The sequence below is a fragment of the Aquarana catesbeiana genome, linkage group LG01, assembly GCF_042186555.1.
Source record: "Aquarana catesbeiana isolate 2022-GZ linkage group LG01, ASM4218655v1, whole genome shotgun sequence".
NCBI lineage: Eukaryota > Metazoa > Chordata > Amphibia > Anura > Ranidae > Aquarana > Aquarana catesbeiana.
This window is the reverse complement of record NC_133324.1, coordinates 133471326-133484585: the sequence shown is the minus strand read 5'-3', so window position 1 is coordinate 133484585 and position 13260 is coordinate 133471326. Positions and strand designations below refer to the sequence as shown.

The 13260-nt window shown below is 39.0% G+C and overlaps 1 protein-coding gene across 2 annotated transcripts in view; it reads left to right on the top strand.

Moving 5' to 3' along the window:
• The window catches only part of IQGAP2 (IQ motif containing GTPase activating protein 2), a 375241-nt gene that overhangs the window by 217923 nt on the left and 144058 nt on the right, over positions 1-13260 (top strand). For both annotated transcript variants that reach the window (XM_073623999.1, XM_073624006.1), the window contains 3 exons: positions 5740-5903; positions 7370-7530; positions 11720-11844. In XM_073623999.1, coding sequence (XP_073480100.1) covers positions 5740-5903; positions 7370-7530; positions 11720-11844 — 450 coding nt within the window. The remainder of the gene's footprint in view (positions 1-5739; positions 5904-7369; positions 7531-11719; positions 11845-13260) is intronic.

Sequence of the window (13260 nt, the reverse complement as noted above, 5' to 3'; positions counted from 1 at the left end):
AGCTCTAAAGGACCAGCTTACCTAAAAATATCACCTATTGACTCCTTATGTATGCTGTGGGGTTGATTTAGACCCCTTTCACACTGAGGGGGTTTTAGCAATAGAAATATATCCTCTAAATAGCACCTGAAAACCGCCTCCCATTCATTTCAGTGTGTCTTTTCACACTGGGGCGGTGTGCTTGTAGGACGTTAGGAAAGGTCCTGCAAGCAGCATCCTTGGGGGGGGGGGGGGTTTGGGAGTGCTGTATACAGAGCTCCCAAAATGCCCTGCCCATTGAAATGAATAGGCAGTGCTTCGGAAGTGGCGCAACACGGCGTTTTTAACCTCTTGTTTTGGGGTTAAAATCGCCCCCCCTAGTGGGCGAAAAGCGCTGCTAAAACGGCTTTAGCGCTAACGCAGCTGCGGCCCCACTGTGAAGGGGGTCTTACTAAAACTGGAGAGTCCAAAACCTGGTACAACTCTGCATAGAAACCAATCGGCTTCCATTTTTTTTGTCAAAGCCTAATTGAATAAGCTGAAGTAAGAAGCAGATAAATCATGATTTAAATCACTAGTAAAACAGCTTGATTTAAATCAACTCGATTTAAATCATCATTTTTCAAGAGCAACTGTCATCTCTGTCCCGCAGTGGCTCCTCCTCTGACCCACTGTTGACTCACGGACAGTCCCATTCACTTTAATGGGACGGCTGGTGATGTGGCAGTGACACAACAAGGTGAGGGACGTGGCGGCAGCAGGTGAGTGGATGCCCGCTAACAGGCGCTGCCATGATGGATCTGAAATGACAGGTGCTCTTTAAATGTAAGGACTAATTCTTGCTGGTAGATAGGAAACCTTCATTTTGCTTGCAAATATTAAATATTCTATTATTATTATTATTTAAGGTACTTGTATAGCACCGTCCATTTACGCAGCTCTTTACATATACATTGTACATTATCAGTCCCTACATTTAAGGAGCTTACAATCTAAGGTCCCTAACTCACATTCATATACTAGGGCCAATTTAGAATAATAAGCTGTCAGGTTAGTAAAACAGCGGTATCAGAACTGATTCAATCATACAGTTTGTAGTGTACATATATTTGCAAAACAATGGGATAAAGGAATATTACTGAACTTTTGTTTTATATCATGGTTACTGTAAAATTGTGTGCATTCAGTGCATATTATCTCAGCTTGCAGAGCTGGGATTCGTTGAATGAGTTTACCAAAAATGTAAATATTGCAAAATATACAGCCTCATGCTACATAACTAAGGTCCATTTCATGCTGAATAAACTAAATTATTAATGTATCTTAAATAGAAAACTATCTTTTTACTCCAAAAGCATTTTATTAAAACAAATTTGATAAAAATAAAAAAAAATCAATTTTTTTTTATTTTTTATTTTTTTTAATCATCAGTTTATATCCTCCCTGCTTCAAACCTTGTAGCAGGAATTTGGGGCATGTCCTTTTCTGTTCAGCATGACTGTACTTCTGTAAATAAATCCAGGAGTATAAGGGCATGGTTTGAAGAGTTTGGTGTGGAGGTCGTCAAGTGGACCACACAGACCTCAACTCTACTGAAGACATTTCCAATTAATTGAAACACTGATTGCTGCCAGATCCTTTTTTTCCAATGTCAGTGTCTGACCTAACAAACTGTCTTAGGGCTGAATGGTGACACATTCCCACAGACACACTTCAATTTTCTGGGAAAAACCATCGTAAGAGTAGAGGCCATTATAGCTGCCAATGAGGGGTCAATGCCATACTAATACTCATGGCTTTCACAGGGAATGTCCACCAACATCTTACCATGTAGTTTGTTCCTTCAATATTGATAGAGATTAACCACCCTGATCCTCCCTACACAGACATTGCACAGGCTTCTCTTTTGGTCCTGTTGAGTTGCACAGATTAGAGGGAAAATACAAAGCTTTAAGCCATAGACCGGCCATAGAAAATTGCTCAATTCCCCCATCAACACATTTAGTGTTGACAAGAGAATCCCTCCCAGGGAGCCATTGTGTTCTACCGGTGGAAGGGCAGGGGAAGTTGTCCCCACAGGGAGAACACAGTGATTATTGCTAGTGGCTATAACAGCCACTAGCAATAATCGCATGTAAAATCCAGCAGGCTGGTTCTACCAAAGTTGATCAATCAACTTTGGTACTGTCAACCCACCCATAACTGGTTTGAATCTCAGCCAGTTCCTGTTGAACAGTCTATGGCCGGGTTTAGGGTAAAGGATAGACGCTCCATTAGGGTGATTAATAACTCAAACGTTCTTAATGTAACAGAATCCAGGCCATGACTATACACTTTGCACTTACCTTTGGACCCCCTCCCTTCAACTGCAAAGTATATAGTATAGTGTTTATAGTCTGTGTAAAACTGGTCTTTCCCTTTTATGATATTACATTTATTATTTAGCTACACTCACCTGACTTCCTGTTCATCATTTTTATTGAAGACTCTTTAACCTCTTCTCAGCTCAATCTTACCTAAAAGGGCTTGCAAAACAAGTCAATTAGCATTTTACATATAGTTATATAAAATACATATCTATTTTTGAAAGAATAGATATGTTTACCTGGAAATTTTGTATACATGTTTGTGAATTTAAACTACAGCATCCGTCTGATTATATAAGAGAACATACTGGTAATTTGACACATTAGCAGGTTTGTGGAAAATTGATTAATTTGATGCATTATATTATATAAAAAAATACCATTATATTTAATAGGAATATTCTGCTAGCTTTTCCCTATGGTTTGAAAGGAGTCCAATATTGCCTGTATTTATAAAGGTGTCATCTTCACAGTTCACAATAATGTACATGAGGTTTCAAATGGGGAAACTGAATTTAATAAAATAATTCATAATCATGTTCTCATCCATCTACAGTCTCTATAATAGAAGCATATTAAAAATAATATACCATATTACCCTTTTAAACAACCGTTGCTTATCTCCCTGTTAAATCTTTGTATAAGTTTAATGCATTAATTGAATTGTGAATTTTGTACACATCACAGTCAGTTGAGAACCTCATAGTGTTACCACAGTTTACATTTCAGTGATTGTTTCATGTGCAACATGCATCCCAGTGTAACTGTCCTAGTAGTAATTAAGAAGTGGTCAAAAAAAAAAAAAAAAATTTATATATATATATATATATATATATATATATATATATATATATATATATATATATATATATATCTCTTTAGGTAGCAGTAAAGGTACCCATACATTGGGTTGGGGTAATCATTCAGCAAGTGTCAAATGTTTCAATTTGAGAAAAGACGATTTACCACTCTTACCTAAAACTCTGTGCTCCAGCACCTTGGCATGAACATTAGGACGTTGTTGGTAGACATGCACACATACTGTCCTAGTCTGACAAAGATAAAAAAAGTTCAGCTTTAAAGGGTTAGTTTAGGTTTAATTAATCTTCGCCAAAAAATCTCCTTTTACATTACATTGTCCTTAATACATTAACATGCCGTGCTCCATTGTGTAAATAAATGCTTACTCATGAACAAGCACTACCAACTCCATTCCCAACCCACCTATGTGCAGTCCGGTCTCTCTCACAGCTCAGGGTTCTTCAAAAGAGAGAGCGGACTGCACATGCGCTGGTAGGGCACAGAGCCGGGAGTGCTTGTTCATGGATTTCTGGGGCCCCGCCTCCAACACTCAATATGTCCTGCCATCTGCAGTACGGACAATGGTGGACAATTATGTGAGCAGCTGAAAAACTAAGCATTTATTTACAAAACTGAGCACAGCATGGTACAGTGTTAAGGAATCTAATGCATAGTGAGCTCAAGTAAGTCCAAGGGAACTAACCCTTTAAATTTAAAGTGCATCTATAGCCAAAACATCTTTTAAATGTTTCCCCTAAAATGTTTTAGCTTTAGATGCACTTTAGCTCTCTGCTTATACATAAACCGCCAGTCATCGGAAATAGTCCAAATCCTATGTGTGGGTATCTTTTATCTTATTTTTCTTTTAAAGAGGGTTCTAAATCGGTAAATTGTTTTACTAACCTGCATAGTGCTAACTGTGCGCTTTAATCCCCAATGACTAAAATGTAGATCTTCCATGTTGTCCTGTGCGGTGTGCCTGCATGAGTGCATCTACCTGTCTTCGTTCTAGTTTGCCCTAAACAAGAGGGCTTGTGCACTGTCATCATTTTAAAGAACATACTAACATTATGTACTGCCTGGTACTGTTTGAATGGATGTGTGTGAGTTTAACATATAGCTGAAACTTATTTTCTGTTTCATTATGTTAGTGTATATAAGAAGGTTGTGTCATGGTTACATAATATCCATCTAATTGTCATTCTTCTTTCATCCTTTTCATTTTTTCCACTTATGAGGAGAGAAAGTATACCAATGTCACCTATTTAAAGTTTTAAAGTGTAACCTTGGCATCTTAAGAGATCAGAAACGGGTGTCTGTACAAATACTGGGAGCACCAGAACCCAGAGACTATATAATGTTCTTTCCAACCAGAGATCTGGCCTGCCCCTTCCCATATCCTTGCTTTCCTATTATTCATTAAATATGATGGCTGCCTTATTGACCAATAGAGAAGTGTTTGGGGAGGGAAGGGATGGGTCAGAGCAGGTCCATGCAAGCTTTGTTTGCAATTTAAATAATAGAAAACCCACAGGTTTTGTTAGTGCTTTGGAAATGACTTAAATATGTTCCATTCAGTTGAAGCTTTCAGTAAACCAAAGATTTGCTTTAAAGATCTTATCTACCCAAAAATGGTGGTCTTGTTTTCAGCTGGCACTAATGGGTTGACTCACACACAGGTTTCTCATTTTTCTTGGCCTTACCAGTAACAAAATGAGCATTCTTTTGTTTTGTTTTTTTTTCCCTTCCCAAAATGCTAATATGAGAGGGTTTCACTTTCTCACAGATGGATTTCTCAGTTTGTGGATTTTGCATTGGCGATGACCCATTAGTGCCAGTTACCATATTAAGGAAAGTAAATAGTTTGGTAGTCACAGAATAATGGTTATTTTTGTATAGCAAGAAACTGTATTGAAATGTTCTTTTGGGGGTTTCTACCTCAAATCAACTGTCATGATTTGTCTTTAACTGTCATCATGATCAACAGCACTTGGAACTGCTGGTTGTTCCTGAAAAAAAGCTGTGCAACTCTGTCTAGAAACCCCGGTAAAAAAAAAAAAATTGCCGAAGGCATACTGGCAGTGATTTATAGTGGCAAGGTTAGACTTGGTTCAACCAACCTTCTATAATTTTCATTCCACCGAAAATTGAGATTTCAGTTTGATTGTAGTTTGAGTCAGCCACTGGCTTCTCCCTCAGGAACACAGTGGATAGACCACTGTCCATAAATTCGAAGGTCAACACCCCTGGTGTAATAATTTTGATGGGGTTTTAGTCTTCCTTTTTGACCCTTAATTCACTAACACTATGGAGCATGCAACAGTAGGAGTGACATTCCCATTGCTATAGCAAAAAGGGGAAAGGCCTATGGTCTTTGGGGATATTTAAGTGCTTAGTAGATTTAGGGACTACGATAATGATTCAGCTTCACCGTTCCAGTAGTTAAAATACAACTTTTTTCAGTAAACCTACCCTCTGAGCGCTCCCCCACACTTAGTCCATATGGTGTGTTTTCAGTCTTGGTAAGTATCCCTTTTTATGTTAAATCTGTTCTCTAATTTACTTTTATTTCCATTGCTGTGCTGAAATTTAGCTTTAGGAGCTGTGGAAAAGATAAATAATGCAATACGCAGTGGCGATTCCTCACAAACAATGGCGGCTCTGCAGGTTCCTGAGGCTCACCTTCCAGCTGTACATCCCTTTGCAGAGACTTTGTACCAGATCGAGCTGCTTAGCCTGCAGAAGCAAAATCCTGAGGTAGGAGTCATCCCACAAACACACGTTTCGTATGAGATCATGTAACTCTTCCTGACAGATCAGTAATTGTACTGTGGGTGGTGGGATGAGGAGACTGCCAAGCAGAAAAGACAAAAATAACAAGTCAGCGTGCTTCTGTAGAATCTTCTGTACTGCTATCATGGGGGAAATAAACAACTTAGAGTGAGAAATGTATATGAGAGGATAATGTGTCCAATTACCTGAAAAACCTTCTGAGCTTTACACCTGTTATGTATGTTTACTGCATGGGGCATTATGTAAAGAGGAACGTCACTTAGAGCTAGTTACAGTATATCTAAACTTGTAACTTGACTTTTTTTTAAAAAATGCATCCTTAAAAGGATAAACACTTTTTTAAAACTCAACTGGCCAGATATGTTTTACTTTTTTTTAATTACTAGAGGACCTCAGTCAAGTGTTTATTGAGGTCCTTGTGATGATTTGTTCTCTTTTCCTGTCCCAGGGACAGGGTGTCTTAAGGACAGGAGTGATGCTGGAACGGGACATCAACAAAAGCACTCTTATTAAGTAAGGTTGGGGAAGAGTTACAACATCGGTCAGCTGTTTATTGCCTTTGGTATTGTCCTTTCCTTATGACACCTGCACCTTCCCATTGCTTTTTTTTTTTGTTTCCCCGAGACAGGAAGTCAGGGGAAATCTCCCCACTGATGACACAGATAGCAATACCTTTTCCATTAAAAGGGTCCCCAATAGCAAGTGCCAACAGGCACATATGGAAAAATAGCAAACGTCTAGGACTGACTCCAGGGTAATAAACTACGCTTCCATGCAATGTCCTGTTTTTAGGATGTGCAATCATTCTAGGTGCAGGGTGGGCGCACACAGCATTTTTTTAGCATTCTTTTTTAAGAATGGAATGTCTTGGCTGTGTATTTTACAGAAGTTAAAATAGCTGAATGTGGTTACATGCAGTAGAGTCAACATTTCCTTGCTTGGAAACCAAATCCTCATTATAGCCTTCGTTTCTGATGTATAGGTTGAAAAAAATCATAAACACACGGATTACTTACCCAGATAGTAGCAAAGTCACATTATGAGGCATTAATAACTTGACCTGTGTGTGGTTACAATACATGTACTGTTGGTGGAGGAAAAGTTTGGGGAAAGCTGCAAACATCATTACAATCCATAGACATGGACAGGGCAACCCTCAAAGTGAACACAGAAGATATGAGGGAGGATAGAGAAACTATAAAACAAAAAAGAACAGAGTCTGGAAAGACTAATCATTCTCCTTTTTTTTTTTTTCTATTTAAACCAGATGAGGTTTACTTTAATAAGTATGCTTTATCTTTTGCAAATAGAAAATGTGGGGTAAGTCCACTTTTGGATTGCAAATCCATCCAAGTGCTACATAATGTTTTTGGTAACATTGTATCAAGCATGATATCATTGAACAATTAACATATACTTTGTGTCAACAGAACTACTTAACACAAGAACAGCTGTTTATTGCTGTGGAGATGTTATCTGCTGTTGCGCTGCTGAATCAAGCTCTTGATACCAGTGACATCAACTCTATCAATGCACTTCTTGCCAGCCAGGCCATAGGTTTCAATAATTTGGAGGAAGACAGCATGCAACGGTTGGTGTCATTAATATTGAAGATTGTGTATAACTGACGGCTTTCCTTAGTTGCTAATAAATGGTGGTGATGTAATACAGTGATGACAGCCATTTTTATTAAGTTATGAGACATGAGACAACTGTATTTTGTTGTCCCTGGTTTTTACAAACTGTGTACTGATTTGCTGTACATGATATATGCTCTTTCTGCATGTAGATGGCAGGCTCTCTTTGCTGCACCCATTCATACGTGAGTTTGGGCCTTCAGCTATTCAGTAATACACATTAAAAAATGTATGTTTATAATGCTGGCCAAATATTGTTTAAACCCAACTCCAGACAAATGTTTAAGTTTAGTGGGGAAGAGGTTGAAAGACTTGACTTTTTTTTTTTTTTTATTGCTATTTCCCGATTCTGGATTTTAGGGGATCTGACCAGTGTCACATCAGGATTTGGAGGAAAATCAGGCTAAGGGCAGCAAATAAACCACATTTTCTGGTTGGGTAATGCAGAGTTAAAATGTCTTTCGGGCTGTGTCGTCTCACTGCATTTAGTAGATGATGATAAAGTGTGATGCTACCTCATAAATCACACACACGTTTTTTTTTTTTAAGCTGATCACCTCTCATGAACCTTTCAAACAAACAAACAAAAATGCAATAATGAAGTGATAATGAATTCCTAATAAATCTTCACAAAGAAAGAGAAGTCCAATCACCGTGGTTCAAAGGAAAAAAAAATATATATAAGTGTTGTCCTTCAAGTGATGCTCCAACACAAATCATGCGTGAGAAATGCAAACTCACGAAAGCTAAAAATGATAAGAGCCTTGGAGCAATGATGGTTCCTTGCAGCCAGCAGCATAGATGAAGATGGTCCCCTTTGTCTTTGGCAATACCTAAACAGTAATACTGATAGCAAACATATGGAGGATCATAGCGCAGCAAGCTTTTCAAAGTGAATATAAGACGGTAAATATAAAAATGCCCACTTGCATTTAATTGTGCTAAATGTCAGCACCAACATGTAAAGCTTAAATTGAATAAGCACACTGTCCTATCAGCCACAGCGTGTGTATCAAATCCCAGGGGTTGAAAACTAGCAGGACCCAAATATAACGTCAGTGAAAGACGGACAAGCAGTCTCTATGCATTTCGTGTTACACACATCATCAGGAAGCTTGCCTGCCATGATATTTTTGAAGCCTTCTATACCCCACCATTTAATGTCATTGGCTTTGGAGATATTAATGTCTGAATAATCATTCAAGCACTTCCAGACCTCACAATATTTAAAAATTAAGTAAGGTCATACATATTGGTGCCTCACCTGATTAAATGCATATCCATAAATAAGACTTTTACTATGGTATAAGAATTTAGAATAGGATCTATACACAATCAATTCAATAAATTTTAAAACATCGTAACAATTCATCAAAAGTTGAGTACACTTCATGTAATTATTCATTGACAATATAAAACCATATACACTTTAATAATAAACAATTCAAAACATTACTGTTGGTAACCTTCTCTTATCCTTTTAACTCTTCCTTCCGATGCCATCTAGTGGACAAGTGTAGAATTGCACCAAAGAATATAAGTAAATGAAGAAAAAAATTATATATATAAATATATATATAGCGATAGAGAGCTAGATAGAGATATATATATATATATATATATATATATATATATATATATATATATATATATATATATATATATATATATATATATATATATTAATATAATATAATATGCGTCTGTTCAGGTATATAAAGAAATATGCTAGTAATGTGGTGGAGCATCACTTGAAGGACAACACTTATATGTATATTTTTCTTTTGAACCACGGTGGTTGGACTTCTCTTTCTTTGTGAATATTTATTAGGAATTCATTATTGCATTAATGTTTTTGTTTAAAAGGTTCATGAAAGGTGATCACATACAATTTTTATTTTTTAAGCTGATTTATGAGGTAGCGCCACGCTTTTTTATCTTCTACTAATTTCATTTAAGTGGTTCATTCACTTTTAAAGGGACAACTTTACTCTATACTATAGAGTGAATTCTCTGGCACCATTTCTTGTCACCTCTAAATACACATTGGTCACCTCACTGCATGTCTAGGACAGTGTTTCTCAACCTTTTTTCAGTCAAGGCACCCTTTAAAATTCTGCACAATCTTGTGGGACCCCATTCTAAAATGTCAAAAACTAAACTAATCGTTTTACATGACACAAAAGCCTCCCTGCACATAGGACACCCAACATTAAGGCCTCATGCACACGAGACGCTGTTAAACTCGTGTTCAGAGGCAGTTGGACACTTTTTTCAACTGCCCCTGAACCCATTCAATGTTATCCTATGTGTCCATGTACACAGTCTCGTTTTTTGGCGTTTTTAGGCAGTTGCGTTTAACCTCGTTTTTCCAGAAGCGAAAAAATGGGTTTAGACGCAAAAGTTTTTCACGTTTCAGACGCCAAGCACGGCTAAAGGCCGGTACCGCTTTTAGCCATGTTTGCGTTTATAAGTGTTTTTTACAACCCTAATTTGGGGCCCCATATCTTGGAGCCACTTGGTGCTAGGAACCCCAAGTTTGGTGTGCTAACACAGTGGAACTAACACTATAACATATCCAAATTGGAGTTGGGGTTCCTAGCACCAAGTGGCCCCGAGATATGGGGCCCCAAAGTCGGGTCACAAAACGTCATTCTCTGCTGCAGAAAAGTGCTTGACATTTTGCGACCCGAATTTGGGGCCCCATATCTCAGGGCCACTTGGTGCTAGGAACCCCAAATTTAGTGTGCTAACATGGTTAGACTAACACTATAACATATCCAAATGTGGGGTTCCTAACACCAAGTGGCTTCGAGATATGGGGCCCCAAAATCAGGTTGGAAAATGTCATTCTCTGCTGCAGAAGTGCTTGACATTTTGCGACCTGACTTTGGGGCCCCGTATCACAGTTCCACTGTGTTAGCATACCAAATTTGGGGTTCCTAGCACCAAGTGGCCCTGAGATATGAGGCCCCAAAGTTGGGTTGCAAAATGTCATTCTCTGCTCTGCAGACGCTTCTGGACGCAAACGCGGTAAAAGCGGCATGAAAACGCGGCAAAACAGGCTTTTAAAAACATGTGTTCAGCAGAGTTTACACTGGCGTCTCATGTGCATGAGGCCTAAAGATGATTTATTTTTACAAATCAAATAGACCTTTGCATACAGGTACGGATTAGTATCCTAGTGATTCTCTTCTCCCTGTTTCTCTCCCCGATTAAGCTAATGTGACCCCAGTGCTGACAGGGAGGGGGGCAATCCTGCACAATAAAAACTTGACTGTGACAAAAATAGCAGGTTGGATCCACTTGCTGGCTTGTCAACAATTTTTGGGCAGCTCTTAGGCATTTTGTCATAGCACCCCTAAGGAACCCAAATGGAATCCTGGTTGAAAGACTGGTCTAGGGCATGGTTGTTGTTTAAAATTCAAAGTTCTAACTCATCCCCACTTAAATACTTAACATTGAATGCCCGACCCCAGCCATTATTATACTATCTCATAAGGCAAAATGCAGTTGCTCACAGAAATCAGTCCAAAATCTCTTTGACCTAACCTCAGTAAATGGAGACCTGGGTGCTTTGAGGTGCGTTATCACTGCTTTTTACAGTCTTATAAATAGGAAGGTGCAGTTAAGAATTTGTACATGTTATACATTTTCTTTATCATGTATTGTCATATCAACATGCCTTCTTTTTTCTGACCCATTTGTGCAAACCCTTTGGATGCCAATATATTATAAGAAAAACATTTTTTGTTAATTTATGTTAAGAAGGCCTTGCTAAGGGGGAAAAAAAGGGTATAGAGTACAAATTTGATTGTTTCATATGGTAAATTTTATATTTTGATTTTATTTTATCATATCATTATTGTGTGAGGCCAGGGAACATCTGCTTTGCTCTGAAGCTTACTGACAAGGTAATACATTCAGGAAGGCAGAGGAGTCTATGGGTTAAGGATTCATTTAGAACTGCAATTTCCCGCTAAGATACTGTTTATGTAAAGTTTGGCACAGTGTGGGAGAATATTGTATTTTGCATATAACAATGACATCTTTATAGCTTTTTCTCTAATGCCATATAATGGGCATTGTTTATCTTGGCACTTTTATCTGTTAGGCAATAAGTGACTCTTTCCTTATTTGTAGTTATATTGGCAAGTTGGTGTCTGGGAAGAAGGAAGCTGCAGCACAAGGACAAAGCTATTTAAGTTGGAATGAAATTCAGAATTGCATAGATGCAGTCAACAGCGATGTCCAAGAGGAACATGAAAGTAAGTTATTGGTATCATAAGGCTAGATTAAAGTCTATGTCAGGACAAAAAAGTAAATCTTGTAAGAATATACACATTTGTTTACGTTTCTGTTTTTGGTTTTAGATGATCTTTATTGCTTTATTCTGCAAATTCAGTCCTCCTGCACACAGGGCGTTCGAAAAAATGAGCTGCAAAGCCACTACCGACGACAGGAAAAAGTGGCTGTAAAAACATGCTTTTAGTAGCTTTTTGCATTGGCAGTAATGCACGCGTTTAGCAGTTTCTGTGCTTCTTATATTTTCCACTCCCAAATACAATTACTACAGTCACATGACATGTCAAAAGCAATGGTTCCCTATGAGAGCCATCTTAACTGATCCAACTTTCAGCCCATTGATATGAATGGAAGTCACATGGAAGTGGGATCATCCTGATCCGACTTCTGGCATGCGACTTGTGCTCTAAGTATCTTAAAGGGGATTCCCACGCCAAAATGGGAAAAATAAAATAAATAAAAACGCGGCATGATGTCTCTTTGGTCTGGTATGGATTTTGAGGGGAACCCCACGCAAAAAAAAAATTGTTGAGGCCGCCCCCCCTCCTCCTCCTGGACCATACCAGGCCGCATGCCCTCAAAATTGGGAGATGGGGTGCTTGTCCCTATGTTGATAGGCACAAGAGCCCCTTCCCGACAACCCTGGGCGGTGGTTATTCTTGTCTGTGGGCAGGGGGCTTATCAGAATCTGGAAGCCCCCAGATCCCACCCCCCTCTCCCATGTGAATAAGTATCGGATACATTGTACCCCTACCCATTCACCCCCAAAAAAAGGGGCAGTGTAATGTAAATTAAAACGAGATGGTTTTGATAAGTCTTTTATTAAAAATATATACTGTCCCCCGTCATAGCTTCAATATGTTTTCTTTCTCCGGTCTTTTCCCTCCTGTGGTGTGTTCTTCCTTTGGTCTTCTCCCTCTGGTCTTCTCTCTCTGCTGCTGTCTTCTCCGCCGCTGCTATCTTCTCCGCTGCCATCCCGGTCCTCCTCCGATGCTGGCTCCCATCATTGTGCCAGCTCTGTTTTCTGCTGGTTCTTATATAGCCATGGGGCATGGCCATCCGGTGACCTCCCCATGAGACTCCGCCCTTGTGATGTCATAGGGTGGAGTCTCCTGGTGGCGTCACCAGATAGCCACACCACATGGCTATATAAGAACTGGCAGAGAACGTAGCTGGAGGGTCAGTGGCAGAGAAGCCTGGAGGAAGAAAACACGTTGAAGCTACGATGGGAGGCATCCTTTTTTAATAAAGGACTTGTCAAAACCATTTCTTTTTTACTTGGATTACACTGCTTATTTTGGGGATTAATGAGTGGGTGGGGGGCGGGATGTGGGGGCTTCCAGATTCCGATAAGTGCTCGCTCGTCTCTCTCCCTCCCC